Below are 19,978 nucleotides of genomic sequence, written 5' to 3'. Positions count from 1 at the left end.
TCTTTCTTGGGGATTAGTTAGCTTTTGTTGTATTTCTGATGTTTTCTTTTCTATGTTATAACGGTGAACTCAACATTGTACATCTATGAGCTCAAGGTATATTTTATTCCTCGTCCCCCTTACTATATTCTCCCCTACCAATTGAATGTAGAGCCAATTAGAGATTCAATATAATAATATTTATATAATTGAGTCTAAAAAGAAAAAGCTCTATCTGAAAGTCACTGGTCTATGATACCCTAATGTCCTAAATTAGGGTTTACCTTCGTCCCTTAAATCCATCATCCCCCTGCTTCAGTGTCTAGCTCCTCTGTCAGCGCTCCGTAGAAAGAAAATCCTTAAGTGAATTTTTGACATTGCTCTAAGAAAACACTGTAACAACAAAACGTCAAATATATATATATCTACATCTTGGGTCTCCTGGTAAATTTGTCCTAATTTTCTTTGTTTGTTTTCCCTCACTACGCTTATTTATCAATGTCATTTTCTTCCCAGATGAACTCGTAGGCTTTCTTATTCGCCCCCCTCCTTCTTTTTTCTTTGTTGTTCCTTTGTTGTTCCTCTTATACGCCACCTCTAGTTAAACCTCTAGTGGGACCATTTGAATAGCTTTAACTAGATTTTGTTCGTGACACAACGTGAGTCGGCTTTAGTCACCCAACTTTTTAAGATTCTCTAAAAGATTAAGGTACAACGCTCTAAAATGAACGTAGAAAGAAAACGAGAAAAACACAAAATCTGTTTCGAGTAATTAAAAGATATAAAAAAATCCCTTAGACAGCCTTGTACGGAAGTGAATAATTATATATGTATATGTATTTTTTTCTCTTTATGTATGGTACTCTATTATGGACCCTTCTCGTTAGGGTAAGAGCCGGCCGGTAACCGTCAGAAGTTCCCATTGGAAAACTGAAAAAAAATTTTATATCTACCGAAAGAGGGAGCCTGGAAAAGGATTTGCCCTTGGGAGATTAAGAAGATTACTAATAAGTTACCAAACATACCATGGATTCAACAAAAATAACTTTCCTGCGCATTATTTGCAACAAGATATTATCCTTACGGCTATTATAATATATTTTTCTACAAATATTAGTGGGGCGAGTTATCAAGGGTAAAAAAAAATTATTTATATTACTCGTTCTCTTTCATTCGATTTCTTTTGACCTAGTGATTACTAAACAAGGACGGTATAGATACGCCATACTGACTCTATAACTTTGTGCTCATAAGCTGAAAGAGATTAGCGTGCCACATTACTAGTTTCTTTTTTTTTTTCTTCTCTCTTGTATTACAGATTGAGAAGCAACCAACACTAACTACAAATAGAAGGAAGAAAGGGAAAGAAAACAAATAATATATTGTTTTTTTAGTGTTGCTACTTTCTTTGTGAAGAGAACTGTGTTTTATACGTGCATATTATTGTTCATAATACGGTCAAAATAGCTTCAACTTGCACCTAACTGAAGTTTGTCTGTGCCTAGAAGTTTGTTCGCTATAGCAAAACATTTTTTTTGGATTGTTATCTTTTTCTTTCATTCATTAACGGACGGAAATTAGCAGAACCTAGTGAATACTAATAACAAATATTGAACTAGCACGTTGTTATCGTTTTTGACTGCTGTTTTCCGATATTTGAAGTATTTTGGAAGTCAAACAAAACAAAACAAAACAAAAATAAGGTAGTCGTCTGATAATTCTTTGATTTCGTTCTATTTCTAAGTAACCGTTTTTTTTTATTTGGCCTTTTTTGGAAATATTAAATTACTACACTTCATTGTGAGTTTATTAAAAACCCTTCTTTTGTTGCTTGGTTTTTTGATATCTATTAACACCGTTTTGCGTCATTCGAGGATAAATTACTGTTGTATTTATTTTTTTGTTTGATTTTTTTCTTTTAATTAAACCAAGTTGATATTTTCAGTTGTTTGTTTTACTTAATTGAGTAAAAAATAACACAAACAGAAGTGAAGAATAACTACATCATATTTTTAGTCTTAGGTCTAGTGATTACATTCTTTTAGACCTTGAATATCAATTTTTATTTTCTTTTTTTTGATCTTATTAGTTGTATTTGTTTCTTTTTTTTTTGCTAAAGAACTAATAACTTAGGGTTCAGATCAATTTACACACAATAACAAGAAATTATCATGGGTTGGTTCTGGGCAGACAAACCAAACCACGGCACTGTTGATTCTAATGTGGCTGCTTTGGTCGCTCCACATGGTATCAATAGCAGTAATGATATCGGAAGATGTCCGGTAATGGCTGGTAACTCCAAGATGAACAAAGAAAACCCTCTATTGAACCCATTGAATAACATGCCTAACCTTTCTCATGAAAAGCACCGTGACCAAAAGATAAACCTACCTAAGGAAAGAACAGTCTCTACAATCCCAAAGGGAACCTCGGATGAGTACTGGGAATACCCTTCTCCTCAACAAATGTACAATGCTATGATCCGCAAGGGTAAGATTGATCCTAATACTGGTGAAGAGATACCCGAGGATGCTGTCGAATCAATGGTTCACGTACACAATTTCTTGAATGAAGGATGTTGGCAAGAAATCCTCGAGTGGGAAAAACCTTACACAGAGAAGTCACACATCGAACCCAAACTGCTTAAGTTCACTGGTAGACCAGATCAATTGTCTCCAAAAGCTCGTTGGAACTATTGGATGGGTCAATTGTTTCCAAATCATTATCAAGGTGAACTACCATTCGACAGACACGATTGGGTCGTTTTAAGGCGTAATCCAGAAGGTAAGAAGGAGGTACGTTATGTATTAGACTTTTATGGTGGTCCTGACGACGCCGACGGGCTGCCAACCTTTAATATCGATGTGAGGCCTGCACTTGACAGCTACGAGAATTGTAGAGATAGATTCATAAAGTACACTAAACCCATCTGGGATGAGTACGTATCCAAAAAATGAATGGACTAAGAATTTTCTTGATAAAGAAATTTTTCTGTTTTTTTTGTTATAGTAAATGGAGATAAGATGTTTTTATTTTTAGTTTATTTGCTCTCTCTCCCCCTCTCCAACTAAGAAAGTTAAGCACGAAAGACTTGATTTTATGTGGTATCTGTCAATAATTGTTAAAAAGACTAAAATTATAATTAGAAAAAAAGGGTGTCAAAATACATCAATTGTACTTTATTGCCATATGTTAATTTTTTTTTTTTTTTAAATTTTTATCGCTTTACTCCTGGACTGATCCCGGCATACGCTCTTTATCACCATATTTTCATTGTCTTTAGAGTAGTTCAATATGATCTTCTATCAAAAAAAGTAGCTTTTTGTTCAAAGTTCCTGTATATAGTAAAAGTCTTGGACAAACGCAAAAAACAAGTATTAAATATTTTTGATATATCGAATTTTTTTGATCTTTCTTTGTTCAAGGAGAAAATAGACCCGGGGGAAGAAAAGCCCTAAAATACTGCTAATAATAAAGATAAATAACCATAGTAAGTAAAAAAAATTGTAATGACATAGGAAAAAAAAGAAAGCTAAAAAAGAAACGTACTACCTATACGCCTAGTTTATCGGCACTGTTCTATATTTTTCTTATAATCTAGCCCACTTTCACTATTCTATTCTTGGATTTAAACAGAGATCCCCAAACCCTAATGAATGGGTTATAGGGTTTGGGGGATCAATGAAAAAAAAAATAAGATGTAGATAAAGAAAAAGAAAGAAATATCTTTGCTTTTCTCGGGAAAAATTCGACGTTTTTCCCAAAACGGAAAAATCTTCAAAACGACAAAAAAGATATGAGAAGGAAAAAAGAAATGAAGTAATTTTGTGGTTGCATTTGTGAGCAGCAAAAAGAAATCGAATGGGGACAAGAGATTAGGGCATACAAGCCTTCTCAATTTCAAGATGTTTCCACAGGAAGAGAGAGTGTGGGTGAAGTAGTGGTGAGGTAGGGGGAAAGCGATAAAGCGATCGCCTTCTGTTTTTTTTACCTATTGTACTATAGAGTTACGAAGGAGGTGAGGGGGAGGGTGGTAAAAGGTGAGGCACCATTTCCCTGTTGTACGACGTTATTCTAGTAAGCTGTATATTTTTAGGGTTTAGTTTAGTTGTTCTTTTCACGCAGTTAACCTCTCTTCCTGCCCATAGAAAAAAAAAAAAGTAAGAGCGATAGAGAGAAATTACTACGTTAAGTAAAAGCTAGGTAAGAGGGATAGAAAGAAGAAAAACCCTAGTGGGTAAAAGACAAAAATGTCCTATTATATTTTTCCCAAAAAGAGTAACGTCCACAGCCATTCTTATTTTATCTTTCACAAAACTTGTAACCCTTCCATGAAATACAAAAAAAAGAAAGAGTATGTGGCAGCCTTGTCTTTTTAAATGTTAGAAACCCTAAAGAGACAAAGAAAGAGTAAGGTGAAAAGTTGTGTGTGAGAGAGGAAAGCCCTAAACTGACAGTTTTGAATGATAGAAAAAAGAAAATGCATTGATGGAAAAAAAGAAAGTACTTTCCACCCTAAAAGCTCGTTAGGGATTGTCAGATGGGAAAGAAAGAAAGCTAGAAAACTTGATCTGTACATGCAAAAACAAAAAACTAAAAGAAGCAGCACCTATCTATTATCACATCAGAGAAGCATAGGCCACTAGCCCTAGAGCAAGTCTCTTCTTTAATTCTTCCAGTGTTCACGTTCTTTTTTTTTCCCAACCGAGGTAAAAAAAAAAAAAAAGAACCTAATACAGGAAAGAGGGCTTCTAAAAAAGCAAAATAGCTATTATAGGCTTCAACCAAAGAAAATATATATATGGATTAGTTTTTAAAAATAATCTAATGGAAAAACTGTTTCCCATTTATTATCCATTTCGTTTCAATGATAATCAGATCAAAAGATACTTGTACCCTTCTTTAATTACAAATTAACATAAAAAAAGGAAAGCTTTTTTTTTTATTCAATATAAAAGCATTAAAGGGCAGATCAAAAAATTATTAAACACTATTTCATGAACCAGAGATCAATTCAATAAATTTAGACAACAAAAAAAAAAAAGGAAATAACCCACTAACATTTTTAAAAAGGAATTACTTTTTTTTTTGATCTAATATAAGAGGTAAAACTAAATCAATAAATTTCTTTCAAATATTAAAAGAAAAAAAAATAACTTGGTCTTTTTAATTATACATTCACTAACCATTGATTTTGAAATTAAAAAATAAAATCAAAAATCAATTTTTAAAAAGAACATTTTAGAAAAAAATATATCCATTCATTATCACAGCCGGTTTGTTTTAAACTATCTTAAAGAAAAAAGATCCTAACCCACTATTAAGAAATATATATTATATAAAAAAGGAAACGAAACCCTTTTTTTTAATTTCTTTTTCCATTCCCTCTCTCTCTCCCCCCTCAAGATCTACTATAAGTTACTACCTTATTAACAATTATGTCTCAAAGAGCTATCAAAAATGCCGTTTATGAGTCTTCCTTACCTAATTTGCCATACCTTGCGCAAGTTAGAAGAAACATTACCGCTATCAAAGCTAGTAATCCTACCTTGGTTAGAAAAGAATTGAAGATTCATCACTTGACTATCCAAGAAAACAGTCCAAATCAATTGTCTCATCTGCTAAGTTTAGAGACAGAGCTAAATCATGCCACCTCGGTGACAAAATCGCTATCTAACTTCAAGGCTCAGCCACAGATCAACCATAAAATGAGAGCTTTGATCTTTGACTTCTTGATGTACTGCCACACTAGGTTAAACCTATCTACCTCCACCCTTTTCTTGGCATTTGACATATTAGATAGATACGCTTCAAAATTTGTCATCAAGTCTTCTACTTATCAATTGATTGCTTTGACTGCTTTATGGATCAGTTCCAAGTACTGGGATTCCAAAAACAGAGTCGCCACGCTAAAGGTTTTGCAAAGTTTGTGTTGTAACCAGTTTACTGCTGGTCAGTTCAAGGAAATGGAACTACATTTATTGAAATCATTGAACTGGTCACTATGCCACATTGCTACCTACGACTCCTTTATCGATATGTTGTTGTTCTTAAAGACCAACAACGCTAACGGTAACGAGCTGCCAAAACAATTGAATATAAACGAGATTAAGTTGGGTGCCATATTATTATGTGAATTGGCCTCCTTCAATCTTGATTTGGCTTTCAACTACAACCAATCTTCAATCGCTCTAGCTGCTATTACTATAGTTTCTATGTCATTGAACTTTTACAATTTGAACAAGTGGGAGGACCTGCAGTTAAATGTCAACGACGACAATCTAATTAATATCTGCAAAGAGCTATTAACTCTTATTTCGGATATTGAGTCCCTTCCATCAAGCTTCAAGTTTAAGTACATGGCTAGTAAGCTTGGTCATGGCGATAGTAAAGCTGAAAATAGCATTCCAACCTCTAAGAGAATTCTTGATGCTTTACAAAACTATCATATTCAACTACAAGTTGAGGAGCTATATCGCTCCCAAGATATTGCTAATAGCTATCCATTTTCTCCAGATTCTACCTCTCCAAATGGCTCGCCATTATCAAATACTTTTGATGAGATTCCAGCCTTGTCATCGGCCTCATCATCCGCATTTTCATCGCCCTCATACTCTCCAAAGAATTTCGGAAGTGTTCCAAACGCTACTAACACTTCAACTGATGAACCTCATGTGTATAACAAAAATTTAACGCTTAATGATCAATCGATGATATCGTCACAAAACAATTTATTAAGAAAAAGACAAGGTCTTGACTCTTGTGCATCAGCTTTATCGCCATATCCAACGGGTGGTAACTCCAATACAGCTATGAACAATTTCATTTCTCCATTTGCATCCCCAGATTTATTTTCTTTTGCTCCTTCTAGCAATTCCTCTTTTCCCAATAGAAATATCCATAAGCATAATAAGACTTTAAGTATTACTGAATCTATATTCACACCACAATGCTCATCTGGTCTTCCTTCTAGATCAGGCTCTACATTTTGCTTACCAATAACACCCAACACACCATCATTATTACAAAGTAAAATGATGAAAAATCAGTTAGGTAAAAGACAATCCTCTATTTCTTCTGCTGCTGGCAGTGTTCACAAGATGGGTAGCCATCTAAGAAATAGCCAATATTTGTGTCATGTTAGCAATAAGTCGTCCGTTTCCTCAATTAGCTCCACCTCTAGTTTTGTGAAGGGACACCATAAGAGAGCCTCCTCTAGCATGGATATTGATTTCTTTCCAAGTGAAAGAACTTGCAAGAGAATTGATAGTAGGTAGTAAGATTTTTACGCTTAACATTGCAATCAGTTTGTGGATCAAACGTTGCAAAATTAAATCCTACATCAAACAATACAATATTTTTATAAACTGAAAAAAGAATTTACATGTTATAGAACATGCTCTTAGATTAATACTGGGAGTCAGTAATTTCGTTTCAAATACCACCGTATGACTCGGCTTATCCAAAGATATTATTCCATGTTTTATTTTTAAGGAATAAAAAAATCTTCTTTTCTACAATTACAGCTTTAGACTCATTCATTTTATTTGTTTTTATATTATTTATAGGACATTTTTAAAGACATGCATTATATTTCAACATAATTTTACTTTCATGAATATTCAAATGACTTTAAGTTGATAAATCTTACCACACATTTAGAGAATAATTACCTTTTTGGGTAAACTAATTACTTTTTTTTCTTTTACGCGTCAGCTTTTAAAGCCCTCTGTTACACATCCGACAGACCTTGCAAATATTTTCGTGGGACATTATACCATTAATATTAATTAAAGCCATGCCATCGTTACTTAAATCTTTACCTATAGAAAATAAAGTAGTATTTATTTTAACTATTTGGGATTATTCTAAAATGTCTAAATGTTTAACATCTGGAAATTAATTGGTAATTGTCCATACGTTTAAAATTCTTTCATTGTTCTCATCTAACATGTCTTTCGCTACTAGCCAATCATCCTCACTTTCTAGAATAACGTAATCACCATCTTCATCTTGATATTTTATCTTTAGGATATCTGCACCATTAGTGTTAAGTTTTCTCTTGATAGTGTGGATAACAGCATCTACATTATTCTGTTTCTCAACAAGGACAGTGTAGTAGTCGTTGTTGAATGCAATTCTGATCAATATGGAGTTGTCTGGAATGGAGCTCTTGTAAGTTTCATTTATAGTCTTAAACTCACTTTCCATTTGGGAAGTTCTTCTTTTACTGCTCGATCTTAGAATGTCAGATACATGTTTATTATGGGTGCTATTCAACGAAGTAATACTATCATGAGGGTTTCTGTACGCAAGCGGTGATGTCAGCGAAGCATAAGATGAGTGGTCACTGCTGTTACTGTTAGTGCTCCTGAATGATTCACTTTTCAGATCTCTGACTAATGATTGTAGGCATGCACACCAGTTGTCTCTTATTTCTTCATTTTTAAACTTTAATAAGAAATTACCTTGCTCTTTAATGGACTCCCATGTGATATTTAGAGATCTAGCGTCTATTGGGTTTATTTGGTTCAAATTCATAATCATGATACGTCCACGTAAATCTAGTTTAGAATCTGTGTTAGCAGCGGAGAAAGATGCTGTACTGCTATTCGAAGAATTGTTATTGTTGATATTCAAAGACAGTGCAGACCCTGTACTTCCTGACTTGCTTTTCTTTAGGATGTATGAAGCAGATGATGACTTTTTGACTGGAGTATTTATTTCAGAGAATAAGATGATAATCTTTTCGAACAGATAAACTTCGAACTCCTTTTCAAGTTCAGTGGAGTTATTTGTTGAAATGAAAACTTTGTCAAAGTAGAGTAGTTCACCAAACTTAGATATTCTGTAACCTTTCCAGTTGGCTACTCTTCCATATAGTTTTTTAACAACTTGGTGGTTCTCGGTTCTTCTCTGATTTTCGTTAATACTTCTTGCAATGCTCTTTGAAATATCCAGAGCTGTATCCAATTCCTTCATACTTTTCTCGTTAACTGATTGATGTACAAGTTCCTTTAGAAGAAGTGGATATCTACATAATCTTTGTACTGGTTTGTATAGGAATGATTGTAGTTCTAACTTATTCTTGATAATAAAATCATCATCTGAGACCATCTCTAAAGTACCAATCAAGAATTCAATAGCGGCATTCTGGCCGATAGACCAAGGCTCATAGAGCTTGAAGAAATATTTAGAATGCATGAAGAGCGCACCAATTCTTTGTTTGGCTGGTTCCACAAGGGCATTGATCTCAAGAGACACGAGGAATCTTCTTTGGAAATCTATGGCCTCGCCCAGGTTAGGGAATAACATGTATAGTTCTTCTGAGGTAATTAAATTGCTCTCCAGCAATTGTTCTCTATATTTGTCCAGAACTTCTAAATCATGGACATATTTTCTCTCAGTGGCTACAAATTCCTTAATAACTTTATAATGCTCAGCATATTTCTTATTTTGTTGTATTTGCAATTGTAGGTTTTGTTGTTGCTCGTCGATTTCTTGTAGCACCTGGCTTTGTATCACTTTTTGAGTGGGGAAGATCTCCGGTGCGGAGTCCATGAGGGTCTGGACCACCTCAATTACTCTCATGAGGTTATTAGTAGAGTTCGAAAAAACATCAGAGATTGTGAATAGTTCTTCGTCGTTGAACGCGAAATGGTTCTTGCAACCCAGGATAAAGTCATAGATAGACTTCTTGCACACTTTCATGTCATCTGAGGATACCACAGCGAGCTTATGTTGTGGCTTCACCGAATTAAACAACACACAAAGTGGTGAACCCTGTTGAAACAACTGTGAGAGCTGGGTCACAGGGTCACAGTCCATGGAGATTGGGAGGATACCCATACTGAAGGTCAAAAGAGTGTCCTCCATAGAGTGCACGCTGCTATCCCTCGAGGAAGCCCCGTGTGTGTTGCGATTACTCTGAGTGTACGTGATTCCATCCATCATTGTCATCTCATCTTTATAACTGCTTGTGGAAATCGCGCTTGATCTACTGTTGTTGTGAGACATCGACGCGATAGTGGTACTGTCGTGACTGTCCCTAGGATGCGCACTAAAGTTAGAATTCCTGTTGTTCCCGCTCCCGTTCCCGCTTCCAGAAGCATGCATCTGTTGCAGCTGCTGCTTCTGCGACAACAACAGCGCCTGCCTCTCACTCAGCAGCTCACTAGAGGAGTACGCCAAGTTCAAATACGGCTGCATCTGCGTAAGGTGCTCCAACCGCTTCTTCATCGCGAGACACACGTAATACAGCGAGTTCCACTCCGACACGTTCCTGTTCATCATCGTCCCATTGGCAATAGGTCCACTCCCAAAATTAGGAGTCAGCGGCGTAGTACTATTAGAATGCCCGTAGCTCGACAAAGTCGACGTGGATACATTACCATTGGAAAATATGTTCCCGTTAGACTTCAACTTATCTCCTAACGCCATTTAGTCCCGTTTCCAATATATCTTTTCAGCTTCCGTCAGTTACTTATTCTTCCTAGTATCAGAGCCCTTCTTTTACACTCGTCTCTTCCGTTGCACTGCTTGGCTTGGTATTGCTTGATCAGGGCTCTTAGAGAAAGTCTTTTAAATAAAAATTTTTAAAAACAAAATTTAAAATCCAAACCCTAAAATTTTTTGAGAGCGACACGGAAAACCCTAAAGACCCTAAAGAAAACTCCCGTGCGGTGTTTTCTAAGCAAAATGATGTATATGTTCTCAAATATCAATTCAACATTAGTCAAAGTGCTAACAGCGTTCTCAATGGCTCTTTGGTATTCATCTGGAAAACTTCCTCTAGTATTGGTACATTACTTTGTATAGTTGTCTCTATTAATATCACATGATTACAGGGCCTATAGGCCCTGTAATCATGTGTATCCTCAGCTACTATCACATACCCTATACATATATACTTATGTATATCAATATATACTTGCTCGTTTGTAAGCAAGCCTATATATTGAATGTATAGTGCTACTACTAACGACTAATTCATCCTGTACAGCGGTATCATTATATACGTACATAGCTATTATTTAATTATATTATTATATTATTACATTATTATATTATTGTATTATTATATTATTATATTATTGTATTATTATATTATTGTATTATTATATTATTATATTATTGTATTATTATATTATTATATTATTATATTATTACATTATTACATTATTATATTATTGTATTATTATATTATTATATTATTATATTATTACATTATTACATTATTATATTATTGTATTATTATATTATTATATTATTATATTATTATATTAATATTATTATATTATTATATTATTATATTATTATATTACTATATTTTATTACTATGTTATTACTTTTATATTATATAATTATATTGTTATAATATTATATATTATTATACTGTTATATTATAATATGGTTGATGATATTATTATATTATTATATTATTATATTATTGTATTATTGTATTATTGTATTATTATATTATTGTATTATTGTATTATTATATTATTGTATTATTTTTGTATTATTTTTGTATTATTGTATTATTGTATTATTGTATTATAGCATACAATATTATATTATTTCATAATAACAACATGTTTCTTTATTGGTTGTTTGGCCAATATAAAGCAATGCCTGCCATGATTTGTTGAACTAAACATGAAAGTATGGATATACTAAGTAGCGTACTATTGAATTAACTTAAAAGTTTAATTAAATATAGATATCCTCTACAAGAGGGCTAAGCTATAGAACCGATTAATGTTGTAAATTTATCTGCAGGGATATAAATTTTATAATAATCACATATGATATTAATATTAAGCTATAAAACGCAATGCCAGCTTTAACTGTTGCGCAATTATTCTTATACAGTGTTGTGAATTGCATGGCAGGATATGCCGTTATGCAAAACTGTGGCCCCATAACAGCCTCTCATATCAGTAAAACATCATTTTTAGTGTATAGCTTTCGTGGGTACAGTTATACAGTAATAATGCGATAGTCAGTGATGTGACACTATACAACACACTAATATTTAATTATGATTTTTGTACAACATAAGCATACAATTTTATCTCGGTCCTCAAGTATAATTATCAGACCAAGATGCAGCTCATCGTAACATTGTATGGGATTGTAATATACATATATCGTTATACAATTTTATATTTACAATTTCTTGTTATTATAAGTCTTTCTTGCTGAAGATCGTACGTTGGGCCTTGTATAGAGCCTTGTCTAGAACGGTACCCACTGCTAGCACACCACCGATACTGGTGATACAACCAAGGATAAATCCGGACCACGATTGACCGTGCTCTTCACGGTTAATGACCTTCAATGGCGACATCTCAAAGTTGATGTACAAGGCTGGGAACCCACCACGCTGGTGAATCGTTGTTGGATGGTCCTCGTCTTTGCCTCCAGTAAGGGGTCTGGAGTGGAATGTAGAGCTAAATTGCACGGTCTCGACCTTGTGCTTCTTGTCCAGACTCTCGTATCTAGTTGGCACAATCTTGGCGAAGTAGTTGTATTGGAACAAGTGAGTATCTCTTTCAGGGGAAACTTCACGACCATCAAGTGGGTTAATAGATACCTGCTCAATGGCTTCGCTCTTAACGTCTACTGATTTACCAAAGGACAAATGGTTTATCTTATGGTTAAAGTTTAAGTTAGGATGGGATTCATACAGAGAGGAGTCGTGAAAATGACCGTTGATGGTTTGCATACCCGGTCCAGAAGCAAAATGCAAGTTCCCGTTAATCCTGTTTAGCTTAGCAGAACCGCGAACTCTGCAACCTTCTTGCAATTGCTCATTGATTCTCTTAACATAGCCTTCCCTCTCACATTGCTCGATATTCTTACCGTCGAAGAAAGCCCACTGCTTGTCAAAGTAGGCCTTACGCACATCTTCACAGGTCTGGCAACAAGTCCACTGGTCTCTAGGAACATCCGGCTTGTTGTTATCCTGGTTCAAAGAACCGTAGCATGGACCACAGTAGTCCTTGTCCAGCTTCTTCGCCAATTCATCACGTTCTTCCTCTGCCTCTTTGCCCACTTTCATGCTGTTACTACCGAGCTCCTTGCCATCCTTGTCCAACCGAACCTTCGTGAAATCAGCATCCGAAAGGTCCAATTGAATCTCTCCGGAATCGTCCATAATATCCAGGGTCACTAGCTCGCATGGCAACGAAGGAAACGATATGTCAAAGTTCAAGTCCAGCTTCAGCAACCTGTCACGGTCTACTACCAGCTCAGGACGGGTCACAACGCTGTTAAACCTAGTCCACTCACCTATCAGCAGCATCAACGTAACGACAAGACACCCCAACGTTATAAACCCTCCTGACCGTGTCCTAATCCTAACATCCTCCTCCGTCTTCGCAAACGCATCAAACGAAAGCAACGTACTCTTCTTCATTTTTCCCCCTTCAATTCACTTCCAGAAAGTATTTAAAGAGTCCTATATTAGTGTGTAGTCCTTTAGTCCAAAGGTGTAATCGGCTGTAAATCAACTAAAGATAATATTAATATTAATATATTAATATTAATATAATCCTTTTAAGAACTCGCTGGCTTGAAAAAAAAAAAAAAAAAAATTAAATCAAACTAATTTATATTTATGATAGCGAGCGATGCCAAGTTAAGGGCAAAGTTATAGCACTATAGAACATAAGCTTGATGTCTGCACCTAGTTTGCGGTCTACTTCTGTTCTTACGGAGCATTTGGAGTATCCTCCGGTGTCTCTTGTTGACGATATCATCAATTCTGTGAACGAGACGATGTACAAGTGTACCAGTGCTATGGAGAAGTATCTGCTGGACCGGAGTGTTGTTGGTGGTGTCTCTTATGAGGAGGAGATACGTGTTGGGGTGGCGAAGCTTGAGTCGCTGATGGAGAGCAGTGTGGATAGGAATTTCGATAAGCTGGAGTTGTACGTGCTGCGGAATGTGCTGCGGATACCGGAGGAGCTGCTGGAGAGTAACGTGTTTCGGTTGAAGCATCAGCTTGATCTGGAGATCGTGGATGTTGAGAAGAAAGAAGAAGTCGACGCTAGGCTTACTGAGAAAGTAGCGGAGCTAGAGGCTGCGTTCCAATTGAACACGGTGCTAGTGGATAAACTGCGTAAATTGAAAGAACTGCACCGTAGGCTGTCGAGATTCAAGGATCTGCTGGTCAGATTTGTGGAGGAACAAACCCCACACGATACTAGATTGCTCGAGAGCATAAAACCTATCGATGACACTGTCAAACTTTTGATTTTGCAACTACGAAGACTCTATATAGAGAGCGAGGAGAATTGCTCGATGGATAAAGTCAATGGTATTGTGGATGATGTGCAAGAGAATGGAACGAGGCCCATCTCTGGACGGGGTAAGTACATCGATGCTGGAGCTGAGTTGATTCTAAACAAGCTGAACACTGAAAAGAAACCTTGAAATGCCCACAATGTTATTTCTATGGAATTATATAAAAGAAAGTTGTAACAATAATAAAGCAGATGACTATTGAAATTATGTATTATTAGATTATAAAATGATAACTGATATCTTTTTTTTTTGATGATATAATATTTTTAATTTTTTTTTTAATGAAGAATATAATGCAAAAACTATCCTAGCTGTGACAGGTTGATTAGAATGTGAAGTGAATTATGATCATGTACAAATTTTGATTGTATTGTGAATGCTAGCGGGTAAGAATAATATTAAAAGTAATGTAAGTAATAAAATAAAATGAATAAAATTAGAGTGACTGAAAAACAGAAAGTAAATGTAGTGTTCTTTAAAATGAAAATAGTGATTGTTGCGTAATATTCACAAAACAATATCCTTCATGTATTTTTCGAAATGACGGTTGTCTAGCCAGCCAACCTTCTCATAAGCTGAGTATAACCTTGATGCCTTGTTAACATCGATCTTACAAGCCTTCTGGGCATCAGTTTTTCTGAATGGCATACCTTTCTTTTGCTTGTATACTTTCTCTAGGAATAATCTTTTCTTAGAGTCCAAGTACAAGTCACAAGGTAACCTTAAGATGGAGGCTAGGACCAACTCGGCTGGGTGTAGTTTTGACCTTAATGGGTCCACTGAAAGGTCCATAGGGTTTCCCTTCCACTCAATTTTTAGGCAGTTTCTATTGGACTCAGGTAATGTGGACAATGGTGGGGAGTAGTCAGGCAACTTCTCCCATGATACACCAGGTACGTACTGGGGTACATGTTGGATGGCTTTCACTGATACGATATTTGGATTAGGGTTATGATGTTGCTGGAACTGCGAGCTCGAAGGCGACCTTACGGTTTTCCTCTTCTTTGTAGGCGATGTAGGAGGGCTCGTTACATGGGGATGAGGCACCAGCTTAGGTTTCTCCATCTGGGTTACCCTTGGGATCACTGGAGAAGGCAGTCTAGTGTAATGGTGGTATCTAGTGTTGTAGTAGAAAGGGTTAGTATTTGGTGGCGTTAAGGGTGTTACCAGTGGAGCTGAGTTGGAAGGGGCCGTGGCTGTAGCTCTTGTTGTGTGTGGGAACACTGGGGTAGCTAAATGTCTTGGCGAGAGTTCTCTGTGTCTTCTCATGTTTCTCAACGAGGAAGTGTCTGGATGCAAGGAGTTGTAGCTTGGGCCAGGGTACTCTAGCTTGCGCTTCAACCCGTCCAACATCCTGTACTGAGTCAAGAACTCATAGATGTCATCGCTTAGTTTTCTAGCGTTTTCAGTTTGCATATCGACAGTCTGCATCCCTGAGGGCAAATGCATGGGCAGCGCACTTGGAGCAGGAGCCACGTTTGAGTTTAAGTCGAGGCTATCGATGCTGAGACTCCTATGTTGGCGTTGTGGCACGAGCGATGAGGTGACAAATTTAGGAGATAGCGGAGGCGAAGGAATGTTGAAGCTGTCGGAGGATGAGTTTAGTATAGAGTCGATAGAACAGTTTCTATCGCTCTTACCTCCTGACAAGTGGGGTCGCATATGCAATTCAGCATGTTCTAATTGTGGTGATTGTAAACCGGGCATAATAGTATTTAGTTTTATTTTTTAGTTAGTTGTAGTGGTGACTTTTTTTTTGGTTAGTCGTGAGTCTATTGTATAACAATACATATTCCTTATATATTAATTAGAGATGAGGTCTGGCCTCATCCCCACGCCTCCCCCTCAATTACTAAAGTCAATTGCGGATCCCGAATGGGCCCAATTGATAAATGAAGGGTCCATTGACATTAAAAAATACGTCATTATAATGATTCCACGTCATACACAGAACACTCCGTAAGACCAAATAAAATGAAGGCTGTGCAATAATTAAAAAACACCGAAAAAAAAAATTATTCCGGGATTTCGGAAAAACTTTTCTTAATTAGCCTTAGAAAGTAATGGAGAGGCTCTATATTAAAAAAAAAGGATCGGCAAAGGGGATGAGAATCCCAGAAATTGATTTCCGAATAAGGCACAGAAGCATAGAACACAGAGAGAAGGCACAGACGTGGAAGCTTAAATGCTTAGAAGGCGTTGCAGAGCTTGTAGAAGACGTGGAAGCTTCTAATGGGGGCTTTGTGCCGCTGCGGCATTTAGAAAAAATTTTTGAGGGGTTTGAGTCATCTCATCTGAAAGAAGTACAGAGAGAAATGCGTAGGGAGAGAGAGAGAGAGGGAGTGGATAGTGGCAGAGAGAGAGGGGCGCGGAGGGGAAGGGAGGACGAATGGGATGGAAGAAAGCTAATTGGGAAATGACTTCTATTAGTAATACCTTAGAAACGGGCCTGGAACTGCTTCCATTGTTATGCATGGAAGGCGATCATGTGAAGAGATAAAAGAGGTCTTAGAAATGGACGTGGATTGGGAAGGGGGGATCTGCGTTCTACGTAAATCTTAGGGAAAGTGGGGGGGGGCTGAGGAGGGTAATTTTATTTACTATTCTATGAGTGATTATCTTTCTTTGAGTTATTGATTATACGGTCTTTCTATGTAGGATGAAGTCTAGGTCATAAAGGAAGAAGTCGAACAGGTACCAACCTGGGAGGATTGTGAGGAGATGCCAAGTGGCGTGTGAGTCCAGCTGCCATGCTATCGAGAAGTTGTCGAAGAGTTCGAGGCTCATTGCTAGGGCTGTAAACACGACGAGGATGATGGGCAGGTAGACTAGCTTGAATCTGTCAGGAGGGTATGCGTACTTGCTGTGGCGGCCGATCTCGAAGTGGTTGTCGATGGCTACGTAAATCAGGATCAGGTATTGCAGGACACCGAAACAGATGTTGAACCTCATGTTGTAGGTGTATGACCAATCGATGTAGAGTCGCAGTATGTGACAGATGAAGATGGCCAGCGTGGCATACCTAACCACTTGCATTACTGTGTATTTGATGTCGCCATTGATCTTCTTGTAAGCGACGCGGTTCAGTATCGCGTGGAAGGCAGTGAGCACAGTGCCTCCAGCGAAGAAGTAGTCGAACTTCTCGGTCACTAGCAAGTCTCTGAAATGGAACACAGTGCTGGATAGCCATGCCATCATGCCCATAATAGAGACAAACAGGTAACTTTGCAGAAGCATGTCGTAGTACTTGTCTGAATTGCCCTGATTAGCTTGTCTCTCCATCCTTCTGCGGATCATCTTGTATCCTCTATACTGAGAGACGAAATTTCCTATACTGAATATACTGGCAAAGAATTCCTGGAACCCAAACATTTTCTTGAAGGGCCACTTACCATGGAATTGTAATATGGAGTCACCTTTCTTTACTCTGTCTTCGGTGATCATCTGCTGACATACATAATCACACTCCGCCATACAGTCCCAAAAGGTAACCTTGGAGACTAGCTGGTCTACCCATGTCTTCTCATTGTCAATCAGTGAGATAAAATCCACATTATGAAAATCGTTCGTGTTCGGGTCTATATAGTTTATCCCAGAACCCTTACAATGACGGTAGTATTCACACGCACATGTACAATCTATAAACTCATCCAACTGGTCACCTGGGGAACACAATACACCAGATACCAGTACGGCAGAACACAACAGATATGGTACCTTCATTTCTTTTTTTTTTAGTAAGTCACTATTAAACTCTCTCGCTGAGAAGATAAAGAAAAAAAAATCTGTAAAAGCAATTATTAAACCCTTCAAGGAAACAGAAAAAGAAAAAGAAAAAGAAGTAGTGTGCTTTGTTACTCACTTTCTTACAATTGACCTTATATAATATCTCTGCAATTCTTCAACTTCATATCCTTACAGTAACATTTCTGCAATACTTCTTGTTATTTTTTGGGCTGGGCTTAATTTTTTTTTGTCATCGCTTTGTTTCCGTAAAGACAGACAAACATAGGCAACACATAAGCAATGATATTGAATTTCTATTTCAGTATTAAGGAATTGGATAAAACGAAGTGGGACAACAGTGCACTCATGTGAGTGCTTGTTTTGCTTGTATTAGGAATGGGATAATCCCTTGTTCATTGAGGGTTTTCTCGAGGTCATCTGTCTGTTGCTGCGTAACAGTGGACTCAATTTGTTTTATCTTCAGGGGTTTATCGGGTTCGTTCAGTTGGGATACGTCCACTATTACAGCTTTGTAGATTTTCTCTCGCCCTCCATCAGTGAATGTAAATTTGATGGTATTGACGTCTGCTTTGTCTATCTGCAAACCAAGCAGTTTCTCGTAAAGTTTTATTTCTGGGTTATCCAGCTGTCTTTGTCTTAAAATCATCTCTTTGTATTTCGAGATCTCTTTAGCCTTCTCATCAAAGATCTTGTTCAGATCTGCCAGTTGTCTCTGCAGCTCTTCACGTTCAAGGCTCAGCTTCTCCGCACGGATCTGGTACGACTCTATCTCACTCTTAAACTCATCCTTAGTCGAATTCAACTGCTGTAACGTCTCCTTCATCTTCTCCTCTTCGTTCTGGTACCGCTCGAGCTCTGACAGAACAGTCACCCTTTGCTCCTGCAAGATCCGGAGATTGGACCTGTACCTCTCCATCATATCAGAGACCAGCCGGTCGCGCTGATTCACACGAGACACAACTACCTTCCGTACATCCTGTAACTCACTAGTCATCTCATCTATAAGCGCTGCCAAATTCTGTGACTCCATCTTGGACGCTATTTTCTCTTGTCTCTGGCAGTATTTATTAGTCTCTATATCTCTAAGAAAGTTTAGCTTGTTGTAAGTTGTTATTGAAATCTGTCTAGCTTTGGGATAGATCACAGGCTCTTTGGCTATAAAGTTCAAAGTGGTGGTTGTTTTGATTAATGATTCAATGGAAGAGCCCTTTAACATTTTTTTTTTCGCGATGCCTTCGAAAAATTTTGAAAAATTTCATGGCCATCGATTATAAGCTTTTAAAGCTATTCAGCTATGAATTGGCGATGAGCTGAGTTGGTTTTGTGTAAATATAGCTTAATCAAGGTAGTAAAGACAACAATGGTTCGTTTGAAGAGTAGATATGTCTTGTTTGAGATTTTGTATCCGCCGGCTGAGCTGAAAGATGAGGATTTTAGGCGAATGGAGGATGTTATGATGGGCTACCATAGAAGGACGGCGAACTATAACGACATCAACTCGCGGGCGATTATAGGGGAGATACGGCGTGTTCTGCAGTATAATTTTGGGGACCTTGGGTCTGGTAAACTTAACTCTCTTCTGCACCTGAAATATTTTAGCAATTCCACTTCTACTGGGATAATACGATGTCACAGGGAAGACTTGAGTCTTTTATTGATAACACTGGCTTTGGTAAATAGGATAGGTGACACGGATGGGATCATAATTAACACTGTGAAGGTTAGTGGAACTATAAAGAAACTAGAGCAGTTTGCCATTAAGAGAAATAACACTTTTATCAACGCATTGAGAAGATTTCAGATGAAGGCGAAATCACTTAACGACCTAGATGCACAAGCTAATATTTACCAGCAGGAATTAAACCATATAGAGCTTGATGATGATGACAATGAATAAGATATATAGTATTTAGTTTTAGTATTCTATGCTGAGCGATTA

The 19,978-nt window shown here is 37.0% G+C and overlaps 10 protein-coding genes across 10 annotated transcripts; 5 read left to right on the top strand and 5 right to left on the bottom strand.

Annotated features, from left to right (window-relative positions):
- Positions 1–2,150: 2,150 nt before the first annotated feature.
- Positions 2,151–2,936, top strand: CYC3 (holocytochrome c synthase CYC3; the record flags this gene model as incomplete). The annotated part of the gene is made up of 1 exon (XM_071052612.1): positions 2,151–2,936. The coding sequence occupies one exon, from the start codon at positions 2,151–2,153 to the stop codon at positions 2,934–2,936; it is 786 nt and encodes a 261-aa protein (XP_070906459.1).
- Positions 2,937–5,417: 2,481 nt separating this feature from the next.
- On the top strand, positions 5,418–7,256 carry CLN3 (cyclin CLN3; the record flags this gene model as incomplete). The annotated part of the gene is made up of 1 exon (XM_071052611.1): positions 5,418–7,256. One exon carries the CDS (start codon positions 5,418–5,420, stop codon positions 7,254–7,256), a length of 1,839 nt encoding a protein of 612 aa, XP_070906458.1.
- A 622-nt stretch (positions 7,257–7,878) lies between these two features.
- Positions 7,879–10,419, bottom strand: CDC24 (Rho family guanine nucleotide exchange factor CDC24; the record flags this gene model as incomplete). Its single annotated transcript, XM_071052610.1, has 1 exon — positions 7,879–10,419. One exon carries the CDS (start codon positions 10,417–10,419, stop codon positions 7,879–7,881), a length of 2,541 nt encoding a protein of 846 aa, XP_070906457.1.
- A 976-nt stretch (positions 10,420–11,395) lies between these two features.
- Positions 11,396–11,566, top strand: RNJ42_02444 (uncharacterized protein; the record flags this gene model as incomplete). Its single annotated transcript, XM_071052609.1, has 1 exon — positions 11,396–11,566. The coding sequence occupies one exon, from the start codon at positions 11,396–11,398 to the stop codon at positions 11,564–11,566; it is 171 nt and encodes a 56-aa protein (XP_070906456.1).
- Positions 11,567–12,166: 600 nt separating this feature from the next.
- ERV46 (retrograde cargo receptor ERV46) lies at positions 12,167–13,402 on the bottom strand (the record flags this gene model as incomplete). Its single annotated transcript, XM_071052608.1, has 1 exon — positions 12,167–13,402. The coding sequence occupies one exon, from the start codon at positions 13,400–13,402 to the stop codon at positions 12,167–12,169; it is 1,236 nt and encodes a 411-aa protein (XP_070906455.1).
- Positions 13,403–13,662: 260 nt separating this feature from the next.
- On the top strand, positions 13,663–14,421 carry MTW1 (MIND complex subunit MTW1; the record flags this gene model as incomplete). Its single annotated transcript, XM_071052607.1, has 1 exon — positions 13,663–14,421. One exon carries the CDS (start codon positions 13,663–13,665, stop codon positions 14,419–14,421), a length of 759 nt encoding a protein of 252 aa, XP_070906454.1.
- Positions 14,422–14,799: 378 nt separating this feature from the next.
- FUN19 (Fun19p) lies at positions 14,800–15,999 on the bottom strand (the record flags this gene model as incomplete). The annotated part of the gene is made up of 1 exon (XM_071052606.1): positions 14,800–15,999. The coding sequence occupies one exon, from the start codon at positions 15,997–15,999 to the stop codon at positions 14,800–14,802; it is 1,200 nt and encodes a 399-aa protein (XP_070906453.1).
- Positions 16,000–16,929: 930 nt separating this feature from the next.
- PER1 (Per1p) lies at positions 16,930–18,015 on the bottom strand (the record flags this gene model as incomplete). The annotated part of the gene is made up of 1 exon (XM_071052605.1): positions 16,930–18,015. One exon carries the CDS (start codon positions 18,013–18,015, stop codon positions 16,930–16,932), a length of 1,086 nt encoding a protein of 361 aa, XP_070906452.1.
- A 367-nt stretch (positions 18,016–18,382) lies between these two features.
- Positions 18,383–19,255, bottom strand: RNJ42_02439 (uncharacterized protein; the record flags this gene model as incomplete). The annotated part of the gene is made up of 1 exon (XM_071052604.1): positions 18,383–19,255. The coding sequence occupies one exon, from the start codon at positions 19,253–19,255 to the stop codon at positions 18,383–18,385; it is 873 nt and encodes a 290-aa protein (XP_070906451.1).
- A 144-nt stretch (positions 19,256–19,399) lies between these two features.
- On the top strand, positions 19,400–19,936 carry POP5 (RNA-binding protein POP5; the record flags this gene model as incomplete). The annotated part of the gene is made up of 1 exon (XM_071052603.1): positions 19,400–19,936. One exon carries the CDS (start codon positions 19,400–19,402, stop codon positions 19,934–19,936), a length of 537 nt encoding a protein of 178 aa, XP_070906450.1.
- Positions 19,937–19,978: the final 42 nt, after the last annotated feature.

This window comes from Nakaseomyces bracarensis (genome assembly GCF_045282275.1).
Source record: "Nakaseomyces bracarensis strain CBM3 chromosome Unknown Scaff9_0, whole genome shotgun sequence".
NCBI lineage: Eukaryota > Fungi > Ascomycota > Saccharomycetes > Saccharomycetales > Saccharomycetaceae > Nakaseomyces > Nakaseomyces bracarensis.
The sequence above is the reverse complement of the archived record's forward strand: the minus strand, read 5'-3'. Positions and strand labels throughout refer to the sequence as shown.